The sequence below is a fragment of the Cylas formicarius genome, unplaced genomic scaffold, assembly GCF_029955315.1.
Source record: "Cylas formicarius isolate icCylForm1 unplaced genomic scaffold, icCylForm1.1 PGA_scaffold_6__28_contigs__length_40554024, whole genome shotgun sequence".
Classification (NCBI taxonomy): domain Eukaryota; kingdom Metazoa; phylum Arthropoda; class Insecta; order Coleoptera; family Brentidae; genus Cylas; species Cylas formicarius.
In genome coordinates this window covers 9,980,313-9,995,304 of record NW_026844347.1, presented here as the reverse complement: position 1 = coordinate 9,995,304, position 14,992 = coordinate 9,980,313, and the positions used below count along the sequence as shown (strand labels likewise).

Sequence of the window (14,992 nt, the reverse complement as noted above, 5' to 3'; positions counted from 1 at the left end):
AAAAAAACCGTAGAGAAAGAGAAAAATTAAAAATTTGAAGCCCGCAAATATTTTACTATTTTTAAATTTTGGTAACAGTTACAGTAAACAATGGTAGAAGGGTCTCAAAATAGTGACGTTTCTGTAGTGATCGATTGTTTTGTTTGTCTCATATTTCGATGTCATCACTATAGACTCCCCCCTATAAGAAAATTACCACCAGATTAGACTTTCAAGCGGAGAAATGGACATATTTAGAACTGCAAAACGTCACTATTCGCATAAAATTCAAAAAATGTCAGTAAATTTATAGGAGATTATAAATGGATTATGCCTAGAATTTCCCGGATAATTAAAAAAATGTTTTTTATATAGTGCATTATATTTACAATTTAAAGTAGTTGCTTGTCCATGGAATTCAAAGTTTAAATGAATCCCAACAACTTATTAATTAATTTTCTAACCAAAACTATCAATAATTTACCAGAGAAAATCGCAGTCCACAGTCTAAGCCAACTTAAGTAAATCAAATTCAGTCATATTATTTTTATATTTTCCCATTATAAAACAAAATTAGTATTTTATGTAAAACTATTTTTTGTTTTTCGGTTTTGAAAACACTTTTACAAACAGAACTACAAGCTTTTGATTAACCTAATAGTAAGAAGAAATACAGCAGTTAAAAATTTATTTATACCATTTCAATGGAACGTCTCGTCGCAGATAATAATAATGCTGATGTTAACATTTCCTGTACAGTCATTAGCATCTTCTATGATATAATTCCCCTCTCCGTAGTTGTCCGTACTGGGATGAAAGGATGTTTTTAAAGATTAGTTGTTCCGATTTTTCTTAGAATCTCAAATCATTTACGTTCAATTGACCCGACTCCGAGGAATTGGGTTTCTTTTAAAAAGTTCAAAATTCATTATCCTGGGTACGTATACCAAGATTGTATGGAACATCGCTACTCAGGCTTCTTCAATAAAAACAGCTTTTGATGATACTATCAATTGGTATCAATTAGCGGGCTCTGTTGATTTTCGCAAACGTAGGGGTCTTCCATCACAAATTACAAATTGTCATATGTTCTTGATTTTTCTGTAAAAGTGTTGTAGTGTCATTATAGTTAGCGATCAACTGTGGCGTTAACAAAGTTTACATTTTTAGTTTTAAATCAGATTCTCTTTGGGAGCGTAGTTTCGAATCCTACGGACTGCGCCAGGTAAAGTTTTCAAAAAGCGAATCTTGTTTTTAAGAACTCTGTTATTGTTTTTTTTACAAACAGAACTATTTGATTAAGCTGATTTCAGCGAAAGAATAAGTATAAACCAAGGTTTATATGTATTAATTATATTCCTGTAGGAACGTAGCTGTCGCTGATAATAAGAACGTTGATGTTAGTATTATAACTAACATAATATCACATAATTGGCTCCTATTTTTATTTATTAACCGAACTAACGTTATTTTTATCCAAGGAATTAGCGGAGCGCTATTTGGAACATTCTGTATTTTCAAATAGCGATATGCGATATACCAATACTTCCCCTACGAATTAGCTTTCGCAATGTTTTATATACTTTAAGTACATGATTAAGAAAGCAAATTTAACGTCGTTGTTTTCCTGGGCGTATAGGGTAAGCCCATATAAAACCAAAATTAAATACGGATGCGAGAACGTTTCATTTTTAAGCGTAATGCTGCCCCCCGGCAGGTTTTCGTGGGGATGTAAATGTATTCTTCTCGTTCTCTTACTCCCGCCAGTGCGTGGTGTTCTAATATATTACTTATTTCACTCGAAGCTATATTGCTCGACGACTCACGTCGGATTTACGGGCATTAGATGCGACGAAACTGATTGATATAGAGACTTACAGCTGCAATAACGTCTTTTATGTGAAGCTGAACGGCCCTAAAAAGCCAAAAAAAAATTGTAAAGCCTGGAGAGAAAGTGTTGGCTTCGTCCGCACAAAATTTGTCACGTTGTTCTCTATAATTCTGCATGTTTTTGCTCCATATAATAAAGAACTTTTCATAAACGTCTCATAGATATTGCAATAGATGTTGGATGGTTCTGCTCCTATTGGAAGATATTTTGTTTTCTGGATGTTAATTTCCAACCCCCACTGATTGGTTTTGTTTAACACTTTGCCTGCTCTGTATTCTAAATCATCTTCTTTAGTGGTAATGATGATGATGCTGATCTGATCTTCAGAAAATTATATAATTTATGTAAGCAAGTTTCATCCAATTCTATACCCATACCCCTCGACTTGCATTGATTTTGAGCTTGTGCTGCATACATTTGAAGCTGTGTGGGTGACACACAACAACCTCGACACAAACCATTGTTTACAGGAAAATTTCGAGATAATTTATTCCCAATTTTTATTCTTGATGTTGAACCCTGTTACAAATTTGGAAGAACTTTTATTAACGTCTAAATAATAGCTTTTTTATAGATACTATATCATACTCCTTATAGGATACGCCTTATAAGATGGATCTCATGGTTGGTGCTAGGCTTTTTTCGATCATTTGTTTTCCTTCTTGATTTTTATATTTTGATTCTCCTAGGTCTGTAAGAATCGAAATTGTTGAGAGATTTTTGAACTCTTCTGTAATAACAAACACTAAATTTATTATCACACCAACTTTGTAAGACTGAAAATCAGTTATTGCAAAAAGTTCCAAAGTTCGCCTTTGTCCCATGCTTTGTCCCAAAAGAAAAAATCCTTTCACATGCCGCACTTTACTTAGGATAAAGTAAAGTGCTAATGATATTTGTTTTGAAACTTCAAAAATCCTTCAAAAATCCAAACCTCCTCTAAAATCTAATAGCGACACAGTAATTTTAAAAGCGGATAAAAGAAATGTCACGGTCGTTATGAACACGGATCCTATCATCAACTGAATAAAGGTCCTACGTCATATATAAACACAACCTTAAATCTGCTATTAGAGCTTCTTCTTTACTAGAATCTGTGAATAAATCTGTCATCCCTGGGACTCTAAAATTCCGGGTTTCTACGGACTCCCTAAGATTCACAAATCATTGGATCCGTATCATAGCTTCTATATTATCCTTTACGAGTAAAAAGGAAAATCTAGTTCTTGATTCGTTTTACTTCACTGAATAATTAAAAACCATTACATTAGATCCAAATCTGGAATCAAAATTGATATTAAAAAATGCTTGCCTGGATATATTTTTCTTGGAAATTATGGACAGGTACCAGGAACCAATCATGACTAGAGGAAGCTCTCCACGTATTCGATCTGAAACCAAATCCTTGAAAACGGTTAATGATACTTTTGTTATTCGACCTTGTAGTCAGAAATCAATGCAAGATTTTCTTGGCCTTTTAAACGCTATACACTCTAACATACTTAAAAGAAAAAACTAATAATAATCTCCCATTCTAATATATTGTTGTTAATAGAAAACCAGATCTAAAATTGGGTTATTCAATTCACATAAAACTTAAGCACCCAGACCGATGCATTAATGTATTGTCACATCACCATTCGGTCCAAAAACCATCTGTTATCTTTCTTGTTACAGAGCCGTGAAACTATCGTAATCACTGAACCCAGATTTAAAACACCTAACATCGGCTCTTCTCTCTAATAATTTTTAGAACCACAACTTCTCAAAGAAAATCAGTCCGTAATCAATCAATCAATCGTTCTCCACTGTGGTCATTATTAACATTTAAAATACACTGACCACATTCAAAATTTTTTAAGAAATATAATGTTGAACCCACATTTACAACTTCTTCAAAAATCATCGATCAACACAAAAATCCGTTTGAGACACAAGGACTTTACAGCACTACATGCATATGAGGCAAAGAATACATGAGAAAAAGAGGAAGAAAAATATCAACTAGGCTAAAATAATATATAAGAGCCTTAAGACTACGACAAATAAACACATTAGCAGTTGCCGAACACAGTCATGAAACCGGACATTAAATATTATTCGACCAAACTAAAATTGTTGAATGTAATCGATTCTTCTACCAAATAAAAAACCGAGAAATCTTTGAACAACTAAGCAATTCTAACCGCGAGTCTCACCAATATAATCTGCTGATGCTGCATTAGCTCGATCTCCCTCAAATATTACGAGGTGTGTTCAAAAAGTAAGGTGACTTTTAAGTTTTAGGAAAAAGTATTTAATTATTTATCAAAATTAATGTTGTGCCCTTTGGAGCAATACCCCCCACCTTTGTGGCATCGTTTTTTCTAACCCTCGAAGCACTTCTGCTAAACCCTTTCTGGTATAGCCTTGAGTTTTTCCAGCGATGGTTTTTTGAGTTTTGGGAACAGGAAAAATTCGCAGGGGACCATGTCCTGTGAACATGGTGAGGCATGATTGTGGTTTTATTTTTGCCCAAAAGGTTAGACACAAGCAACGATGAGTGAGCAGATGCAAAACCCATGAATTATTTTCCGACCATTAGCACGTGTCATGCAAAAAATACCGACGTCTTCAGCCACTTCTGTAATAGTGATTCGTCGATTCTTCTAGACCATTTGTTTCACTTCTTTAATACTTTAATTAGTTGATGTGCTGGAGCGTCCAGAACAAGGTTCGTCAACGGCGTCTTCGCGGTGATCTTGAAACAGCAACATAAAGTAGCGCAAAGTAGATTTTTAGCAGCACTGTATTGCATTTTTTTACCAGATTCTTTGTTAATTTTTTTTTGACAGCAGAAAATCGAGCACACGTCTAACGCTTCTGTCTCACAAAAAAGAGGAAACGTGCAATCTGGTTGAAACTGTGAACAGATGTTAGGGACAAGTGTGACAACATAACAAAAAAATATATCTAAGATCGAGTGTGCGTAGCCCGCCCAATTACAATTGTCACCTTACTTTTTGAACACACCTCGTATATACGCCGATACAAAGTAGAATGGAGTTAAGACCTGAAGAAGCCAACAGGATGACTGGCGAAAAGTCACCAAATTCGATTCATCAACAGCCGACGCCGGAGGAATCCAGAATGTTTCTGAATAGTATTACAGTAGCCCAGTGGAAGTTCCTTCGAAAAAAAAAAAGACTTTAGACAATATATGGGAAGAACAAAAATTAAAGTAATAATTTTGCACTCTGTATTTCAAAAACGGAACGACCTTTAGTTGAACTTTTTGCTTTAAAATTAACCAGGCAATAACTTATCAAAATTTAATTAGTTAACGCCCGCAATAAACTTACAATTCAATTTAATTCTACCAAATAAAACATAATTCTCATATCCAGCGAGCATAGACATACCACGTAATTGGTTGTGAACAACTCCCGATACGACACAATATGAAAGGCGCCATCTTATAAATATTTTTCTCCGAAAAATTCCGGGAAACAAAATGAAAGTCGCAAAGTGAAAAGTTTTATTCGAAAAGCGCCGCACAAAACTTTATTACGTCGATATAGTCGTTTAGCAGGCCTGAAATGGCATCAAACGGGTACTTAGAAATAATGAGGAACAAAGTAGGGACAAAGGTTTTAATTTAAAACTTTTATTTCAGAGACTTTAGCCTTGATGTTTCCGGGTGCCGGCGCAAACAAGCCGGATTTACACCGGAGTTTATCCGTGGCAACGGCAAAGCTGTCGAACTTTGAATCTAGCCATTGCGATAATTACTTTATCCATGTTCACAGGACCGTAATACGAAGTTTCTGACCTGGAAATACCACTGTCTATTCAAATACGAGTGAAGTTGTGTCCATTCAAACGCTATTCGTGTTTAAATGTGTTAAAATCGAGGGTGCGGCAAAATGATAGGTACTATTTGGGCTGTTAATAAAAACCAAACTACATAAAGCAAACTTTTTTTTTAATTATTCTTGAAATGTACATTTTATGCCATTGTAGGTTCTCGCGGAAGCGCGTCATAACCCGATGGATCATTTCTTGGGGAATTGAGGCAATTTCTTGTCTTATGGCTGCCTTTTAATTCTTCCAAAGTCCGCGAACGATGTGTGAAAACTCTCGTTTTCAGGTAACCCCAAAGAAAAAAGTCGCAAGGCGACAAATCAGGCGAACGTGGCGGCCAGATCACCCCGTAAAGACAGCACTTTGTTTAGGAACATTTCTTGAAGAAGATTTAGTGAACGACGCGTTGTGTGCGATGTAGCACCATCCTGCTGGAACCAAAGATGTTCTCTTTGATCGTTGTTCAACTCGTTCACTTTTGGACGCAGGAAATTGTTAAGCATATCAAAATATCGATCTCCGTTGACTGTTACCGTTATTCCATCTTTTTCGAAAAAGTAAGGACCCCACACGCCGAACTCCGAGATTGCACACGAGACCGTGACTTTTGGACTGTGTGTCATGAAGTTAATGTGGACTATTTGCTGACCAATAACGGAATTTTTGCTTATTTACGGTCCCCGAGAGGTGAAAGTGAGCTTCATCGCTATACAGCGCCTCTGGGAATGTTTTGAAGAATACCCCGGCATAAATGTGTACGGGTTTCAAAATCTCTTGCGCTTAATTCCTGCACTACCATCATTTTGTACGGATGCCTTTGGAGTGAGTTGTGTAAAATTCTTCGAACACTTCTATCGGGAATTCCCAAAGCAGCTGCATGCTTACGAGCTGAACGCATTGGAGACTGTTGTACGGAAACTCTTACCGCCGGTTTTACAAACCGAACAACCACTATTTGAAATCCTGCCTACCTTTTTGTCGCACCCTGCATTTTAATTCTACCGAACACGATAGTAAAATGTCCAAGAACCGTTAAAAAAATCATCAAATAGTCGTCACGATTATTTGGACAATTAAATCTCATTTGAATACAAAAGAGATTCAAAGTCATCTTGAATATTGGCTAGAATAATGTGTAGAAGAACAATGTGCAAAGAACGTTTCTTGATAGACTTTTCTATACTTACCATTTGGCTCTTAAAAACTAACAAAAACAGTCAGTCTATTATATTCTATTTCTATTTCTTTCTGTTCTACGTCCCTGTCTTTCGTTTCCAGGAAGTTGCATTCAGACTTTCCGATGTGTATTATGCAAACACATCGCAGTTAACGGTCCCTCCCCTAGAATAAAATAGCCACTGCGACTTTTGGCTGCTTTTGTATGGACTTACTGATAAGGTGAAAACTGGTCTGGGGTTTTTACGTAGGATCCAATGACTTGTTCAATTTTCTTCTGAAGCTCACATTTTTTTAAACACAGGCTGACCTATGGTTAGACCGTCAAACGTCCGTTTTTCAGGTAAAAATAAGGCTTTTGCTTTTATAAATAGGTCCTAACTTGATTTGTTTTCGAGATACATGATCTGTGAAAGTTTTAATTATAAAAAACGATTTTTTTATTATATATTCCTAAACTTTTTTTATGATATTGATAAAATTTGACATTTTCATTTACGATAATGAGAGGCTTTAAATGTAATTAGAAAAAATTAATAATTCAAGAGGAGTCAAGAGTGGATAGATTTTTTTAATAGTTATTGAAATGTGCACCATGCTAATACAAATATTTTTTTAGAAATATCAACTAAGATTAAAACTTTTAATCTAATTGCGCTAAAAGAAGTATTTCATTACTCTCAAATTAGCAAGTCAAGTTTAATCAGAATCAGAAAAACTAATAGTTAATGAATAATTAGGAAAAAAAATTTATTACAATTTTGGGAAACTGTATTTCTAACCCTGGGTCACCCTGTACAACCTAAACTGAAGTTTTATTTAATTAATATCCTGTATGTCTTAATTTTAATAGCCATCCTATAAGCTTTTAAAAAGAATCACATGAGAGCTATTTCAAATGAAAAGCATATATCTTTAATCTTTAATTTTCTTTATTTTTTAAGAATTTTTTGATGATGATGATTTTTTACATAATTTATTACAAAGTTATTTGTCAAAATAAACCAATTTCTCATATTTGTCATAGAATTTAAAATAATAATCACGAAACTTTGACTAGAAAATACAACAAACAGGAACTAGGAAAACAGACACCTTTGTTCCAAAGCCTGCTCATAAAAATACTAAAATTACTCAAAGATATATTTATATTCTAAATACTTCTAGTCATATACTAGTTTAATTTATATATCAAAATCTGTGAGTTTCAGAATACAACTGACTAACTAACTAACTCGATAAGATAATGCACAACCGAACTACAAAGGTTGTCTAAAAGTAACATATTTTGAAAATCACCCTATGTCTAAAAATCCAAAATACCTATAACATTTCTGTTCGTACGTAATTCGTTTCATGAAAAAGTAGCCTCGAGTCACGAAAGTCGCAACAGGCTAACTTTATTAATACGCCGTAAAACCATCAGGAATGAGATGAGTACTTTCGTGGCTAGTTTGGATAATCCCAATAAATTGAGCAATATACCACAAAAGTGGCAACTTTTACTTTTACCGCGACTTGTTCGTAAAACTGAAGTCTTTAGTTTTAAATAAATGTTGCATTCTGAGAACCACCATTAAATTTATCAAAAAGGTAAGATATCGTTCTCCGTAGACAGTTTTTGTTACATATTTACTATTTTTGAGTTATAAATCAGACTTACGTTTTTCTATATTTTTGTCGAGTACATAAAAAAACCGTATAATTAAATGTGTAAATGTAATAGTAGGCCATGAAAGACAATTGTAAGCAATTGGACGTAACATATTACAAACGAATAATTGGATGCTTCGCCTATTGGGTAAGAACAAAAAAAATCTATATATCTAAATAGTTCTTTTATAAACAGTTTTGGACTTTAAAGTAACAATATAACTAACAAAAACTAACATTACTAAAAATAAAATGATATTCAAAATGACAATCATTTTCTCTAATGCGAAACTCGCACATCCTTGGAATTTTTTGAATTACATTTAAAAAACAGATTTCGAAAGGCTAAATAAAATTGCTTCTCGAAGTTCTACTATGCCGTCATATAGTATATCATATAGTAGTCATATAGTATATCATAGAGGCCATCTAACAGGTCCGTTCGGACCTATCCATGTTTGAGGAGAATTCTGGAAATGCCCTTGAGAACCTAGTTATGACTTCTTCTCTTGATGCATATCCATTAATGGATGTTCGCAATCACAATTGTCCACTATTCTTTATTCCTTGTTGTATGTATTAGTTCTTCCATTGTCCTCAGTCCCGTCCACTGTCTAATGTTGCATAGCCAAGACAGCCTCTTCCTGCCGATGCCTCTCTTTTCTTCAATCTTCCCTTCAACAACTGTACTAATTGGTATCTTCCGTAACGTATCACGTGGCCTATATAAGCTGTTTTTCGGCGTTTAATTGTGTTCAGCAATTCGCGGTCTGTATGATGATGATTCTCAAGATCTCATCGTTTGTTTTTCTTGCCGTCCATGGTATCTTATATACGTCTGTAGATCCACATCTCGAATGCTTCATCCCTTCATACCATACAGTAACGTAGCATTTTATAAATCTAATCCTTAAAGCTGAGATCGAGATGAGCACTTTTTTGAATTTCATGAACGCACTGCGGGGATTTTCAATTCTACATCTGATTTCTGTGACGGCTTCCCAGTTTTCACGCAGCCACGTTCCTAAATATTTAAATTTATTTACTCGTTCTATTGATTGATTGTCATATGTTAGGCTTGCGTTTTGAAATTCTTCTGGTTTACGATTATGAATTTAGTTTTCTTGGTGTTCATATCAGGACTCATGTTCTTACTGCAATCACCGATAATCCTGAGCATACTCTGCAAATCTTCCATTTTATCTGCAATTAGAACTGAATCGTCCGCGTAACGTATATTGTTAACCCACACACATTAACGCCCATGTTGCGTTCTTCTAGGGCATCCTGAAAGATGTTTTCAGAATACGAATTGAAGAGAAGCGGGGAAAGAACACATCCTTGCCTGACTCTTCTACAGATTGGTTTTGCGTCCGTGAAATCGTTACCAATTTTGACTTCACCCTTTTGATTGCAGTATAAGTTTTGAATGCAACGGATGTCTTTTTAGCCTATGTCGAGTCTATTTAAAATTTGGATGAGTTTATGATGTTGGACTCTGTCAAACGCTTATGCATTATGTCCTTTCTCTGATCGTTGCAGTTCTGGACTAGCACCTGAGCATGGTGCATAGCGGCGGACTGAGGTCGGGAAAGTTGTGCGTGTTCCCAGCCGCGCTGCGTATCTCTACGCAGGCGACCAGTCGGGACGCAGCACCCGTTCCGAAAGAAGGAAGCGGGGTCTCCCGGAGTCCTTCGCCGCGCTACCTTCTCCCCCTAACCAGCGTCGTGCGGTTGAACCTCGTCCAGTTCGTATGGCTGCCCTGCAGGACACGAGTAGTCACGCCTGAGAGCAGACCCGAACTAAGGCCTAGTTCTTTTAAGGCTGATATGGAATCACGACACCACACTCCCTTCCACGAAATGGTCGCAGAGGTGGTGGAGATTTTTCCTTCCGGGACGTGTAGATGTTCGGACACGCCCGTGATGAGTGCCATGTTGCCAGCGTACTTCGCAACCTTTGCTTAATCCGAATTGTGTATCGGATCCATTTCGCACTTTACTGATATTCTATTGTGGATAATCTTAAGTATCTTCAGTGTGTGACTTATGAGGCTGATTAGTCTATGGTCCTCAGATTTTATTGCATTGTTCTTCTTTTGCAAAGGGACAAAATTTCATGTTAGCCATATAGCAAGGAACTCTAATACTGTAATACTTTTGTCGTCCAATAGCTTGAGCAACTCAACAGATATACGGTCTGGTCCAATCAATCGCCTTCCTATTTTTCAATGTGTTGATTGCTCTTATAATTTCCTCTTTTGTGATGGGAGGTCCAGAGAGATTTTTGTCGTCCACATATTCAATAGTAGGCATTTCATCGGCAAAAGGGCTGCTAATGTAGTTTCCCCATATGATTTTACGCTGTTGGTCCCTGGTCCTTTTCTACATCATAGAATTGCCCGATTCCATATATTCCAGCAGTCTCTTTTATATTTCTATGTAGATTAAAGCTATCGTGTGTTTACAGTAAGTGCTCTAGTTCTTCACACTGTCGTTTCAGCTACTCATTCTTAGCTATCCTTATCTTTGTTCTAACAACTTTCTGCATTCTTTTATAGTTGTCTCCATTCCTTTGGTTTTTGTACTTTCTGAGTTGTTCAAACAGCGCCAGTATTTCAGCTGTCATCCAATTGTGTCTTTGTTTATATCCCAATTGTGCCTCTGCAGCATTGATCAGGGCATCTTCTATTCCTTCCCATACATCATCCATAACTTCCTTCATCATCTGTGGATCCATAGTCGTCATTATTTTTTCATTAATATCTTTCGCAATTTTGTTTTTTGTTTCTTCATCTTTAAGTTTTTCGTAATCTACATTACGCTGTAGTATAGAGATTTTGATGGTCATGATTTTAATCTATGTTGTCTGGGCGATCTCCTAGAGCTTTCCATGTATACAAGCGTTTAGGTGGTAACTTGAACCGTGTGTTTGTTATTTTCATGTTTTCTTCTTTACAGGCCATAAGGCCATAAGGGCCCACCAATCCCTTAAATCTTCCTTCTCCTATTTTAGAGTTGAAATCACCCGTTATCAGGTTCATGTCCTGATTTTTAAGTTGTTTTAGTACTTGTTTCAATTCCTCGTAAAACGTCTCGATCTCATCTTCTGGCGAATCTGTTGTCGGCGCGTACACCTGGATGATATTGATGTTATTGGTTTGGCGTATAATTGCAGTAATATGATCCTCTCAGATAGGGGAAGGAAATTTATTACGGATCTGACAGCTTTTCAGTCAGAAATATTCCCACTCCTTTTCTAAGGTTTCTGTTTTTATCCCTAGAGTAGTACATGACTACCCCAGAAATGCAACATATTCCAGGCCACCATGTCTCCGCGACTCCCATAATGTCCACATTTAATCTCTTCATTTCCTGCAGCTGGTTGGCTAGTTTTCCAGCCTCATACAAGCTACACACATTCCAAGTGCCAATCCTTATTTCGCTTCGCAAATTTAGTTTTTCATTCCTGACTTCATTTAACGCAGTTTCCTGCTGAGATCCGATTGGGCAACCATTTATGCCTCCGAACAATTTTGAGTTAAATGTATTCGTCATAGTATTTCATGTGTTAAATGTGATTCTGTTGGGATGAGTAGTGAAAGTGGTCTCCTGTTGCCTTCCTCCGCTATATACAGGGATTTAATACTATATATTTGTGCGTATGGTTATACCGCCAATATTCGGTCGCCAGAGCCACGTTCGTTTTCCAGCAGGGTGCACCGGGTGACTGGAGTCACCACTCGAGCAGGTGAGGTTGGCATTTATGTAGCTTTGATCTTCTGATGTTGAGTGCTAACCCTTGCAGGTAAACAGTATAATGAAATGGTCTAATAGAATGTTTTCGAGCAGTTCTGAAATAATTTCGTCAAGGATTTCTATTGTGAACCTTTAAACAATCAATGCTGATTTTCTGTAAGCAGGTTCTTTGTATTGTGACTGCAAAAAATGTCCCAGCTGGTCAAACAAGTCTTTTCAATAAATAGTTAGTATCGACTTACTGCAAATAGCACTGCTGTGCATCACCATGAGGCAAACGTCATTTAAAAAAAATGTTTTTCCATAAAAATATAAAAACATTGGCAACTTGCAGTTGTTTATTACTGTTATTCGTGGCTTTTGTAATTTATTTGCACGTTCTATTATATGTTTTTAAAAAGGTACAAAGAGACAAATTTTATAGTCTATTAATATACTCGAGTTCCATTTAAAAAAAGTTTGCTTTATGACTGAAAACTAGCAAATATATAAGAAAAAAATTCTACACTACTTTTAACCAAAATATATCTAAAATCTATAGGAATGTTATTTTCCCTGTTCGATATGTATAAGTAAGATAAGCATAACGGAGATCTTAGGGGGTCCCAAAACGCAACATTTTCAAAAATGTATGTTTAGTTCTTCGAAAAAAAAGCAAACTGTCACAAAAGGCGCAACTTTTTATCTATAAAAATAACGGAGATACCCCGCAAAAGTCCCAAAATTGGACGCTGTGTATACTCATGAAACCTTGTTGCAACTACTATTAATGGTGATGTAGTTTCCAAAATATAGGGACTGGTTATTTTTTATATGCTGTACAAAATTTTCAACCAATAGCGTTAGTAAACCGCTGCCTGCTTACGCATTTTTACAATATCTTATAACCACATGGCTCAGGCACAGTCAAACCATTCTATTCCTCTTTGAAGAAACAGAAGGGCGGATATAGTATATTATGCAACAATTGCCGTAAATGGCATTTGACTCACGAGTTTATTTGGCACGAGCGGAGCGAGTTAAAAAGTTTACCGAATGTGTTGCATACTATACTTTTGCTACGACCGTTAGTTTTTGGGTACATTTTCGCAAAACAACACGAATACATTCACTGACATGACTGTCAGAATTGACAAACGTCAAAATTCAAAGCGTGGGAAATATCTCCGAAAACATTCGATTGCTCCCAAACCCGTGCGGTAAAATCCCGGAAATGTCTGAAGTGGCTCGGATTTGTGGGAAACGAAACTGACCTGGTAAAGTGACGCTTCTCGCACGCTAGATCGGTGCGTAATTAGGTATTTTACAGACAGGAGTAGAGTCATGAATAATGTCTTTACATAAAAAACTATTTGTCAACTGCTTTCATCTCTTCTTATCCAGTGCAATTTGCATTGCTCCATTACAGATTTTTCCCTTTTTTATCAAAATCTTGTCTATTGTTTCGTTCCAAATTTTTCTAGGTTTTCCTCTCTTTCTACGTCCCGTCGGTCTACTTTCCCACATTTTTTGGATAGGCACTGTCGAGTTCAATCTCTGCAAATGTCCCCACCATCCTAGCTGCCTCTGCTCTGTGTACTCCTTTACTCGCTTGACCTTTAATTCGGCTCTAATATCGTCATTTATAATTTTATCCTTTCTTGTTACTCCCTTGACTCTCCTCAGGTATTTAATTTCAGCGGCATTCACTTTACTCTCTTGTCTTTCGGACAATACCCATGTTTCACATCCATATATCAGGATCGGTCTGTTCACATCCTTGTAGACTTTTACTTTTGTATTTCGTGACACTTCTTTGTCGTTGATTAGTCCTTTACTCAGTGCGTGGTAAACCTGATTAGATTTGTCCAATCTTGTATTGAGTTCAGCTTCGTGATTACCTTTCTCTTATTAACTACTAACCTGTTCAATTTCTATTCGTTCGTGTTTCTATTTTCTTCTGTCACTACCATGACCTTAGTTTTAGCTGTATTTATTTTCATTTCATTTTTTTTAGTGTGTTATTCCAAATATTCAATTTACTTTGCAAATCTGCTTCAGTTCCCGATATGAGCTATGTCGTCTACAAATAGGCATTCTGAAAGGATGACACGTTCCAGATTTCTATAGCCCGCATAAAATGGTCTTAATCCCTATGTTGAATAACCGAAAGTTCAACCTTCCGCCTTGTCTAACCTTGTTCTTGTTCTCTTATACAAAGTTTATGCTACTTTAATTAACTTATTGTTGACCTTTCTTTCAATTAGGCATTTTCATATTTTTCCAAAATTTGTTGTCTCTCTGTCTGTCAGGCGCCTAGTAATTTCCTTGATGGTCCTGACTGCATCATCCTTTTCTGAAGCCGCTTTGTACTTCTGAAAGTTCCTTAGCGTATTGTTGTCTACTTTTTTGAATATACTCAATATTAACCCCATTTCCCAATGAATTGCTTTTTTCCTTTGGACATAATTGTGTTTCGCTTTCACCCATGTATTTAATCATTTCAGTTGTAATTCTGTCGCAGCCTGGCTTATATACAGAAGTTTGTGTTTTGTTTAACGCAAAATATCCGTAAAGAAGTGGGTAAAATTTTAAATTATCTAAATTTTGTGGTATTTCCTTATACACTCTTGATTTTTAATATCCTCAAAGGAAAAAATTAAATGGAATAATCTGGAGATCTTGTATCTTGATCTATTTGACTATTCGCACA

The 14,992-nt window shown here is 36.1% G+C and overlaps 1 protein-coding gene across 1 annotated transcript; it reads right to left on the bottom strand.

The window, feature by feature from the left end:
- Positions 1-13,665: 13,665 nt before the first annotated feature.
- LOC132702745 (uncharacterized) lies at positions 13,666-14,781 on the bottom strand. Its single transcript, XM_060671465.1, has 2 exons — positions 14,653-14,781; positions 13,666-14,133 (listed from the first exon to the last, which is right to left on the bottom strand). Exons 1-2 carry the CDS (start codon positions 14,779-14,781, stop codon positions 13,666-13,668), a joined length of 597 nt encoding a protein of 198 aa, XP_060527448.1.
- Between the last annotated feature and the right edge of the window lie 211 nt (positions 14,782-14,992).

Bases quoted from the DNA above. Each gene is read 5' to 3' on its own strand.
- LOC132702745 (XM_060671465.1), bottom strand. From the start codon at position 14,781: ATGATTAAATACATGGGTGAAAGCGAAACACAATTATGTCCAAAGGAA. The intron at 14,134-14,652 runs GTACAAAGCGGC...AAATCTAATCAG, and splicing joins ACGCTAAGGAACTTTCAGAA to GTTTACCACGCACTGAGTAA.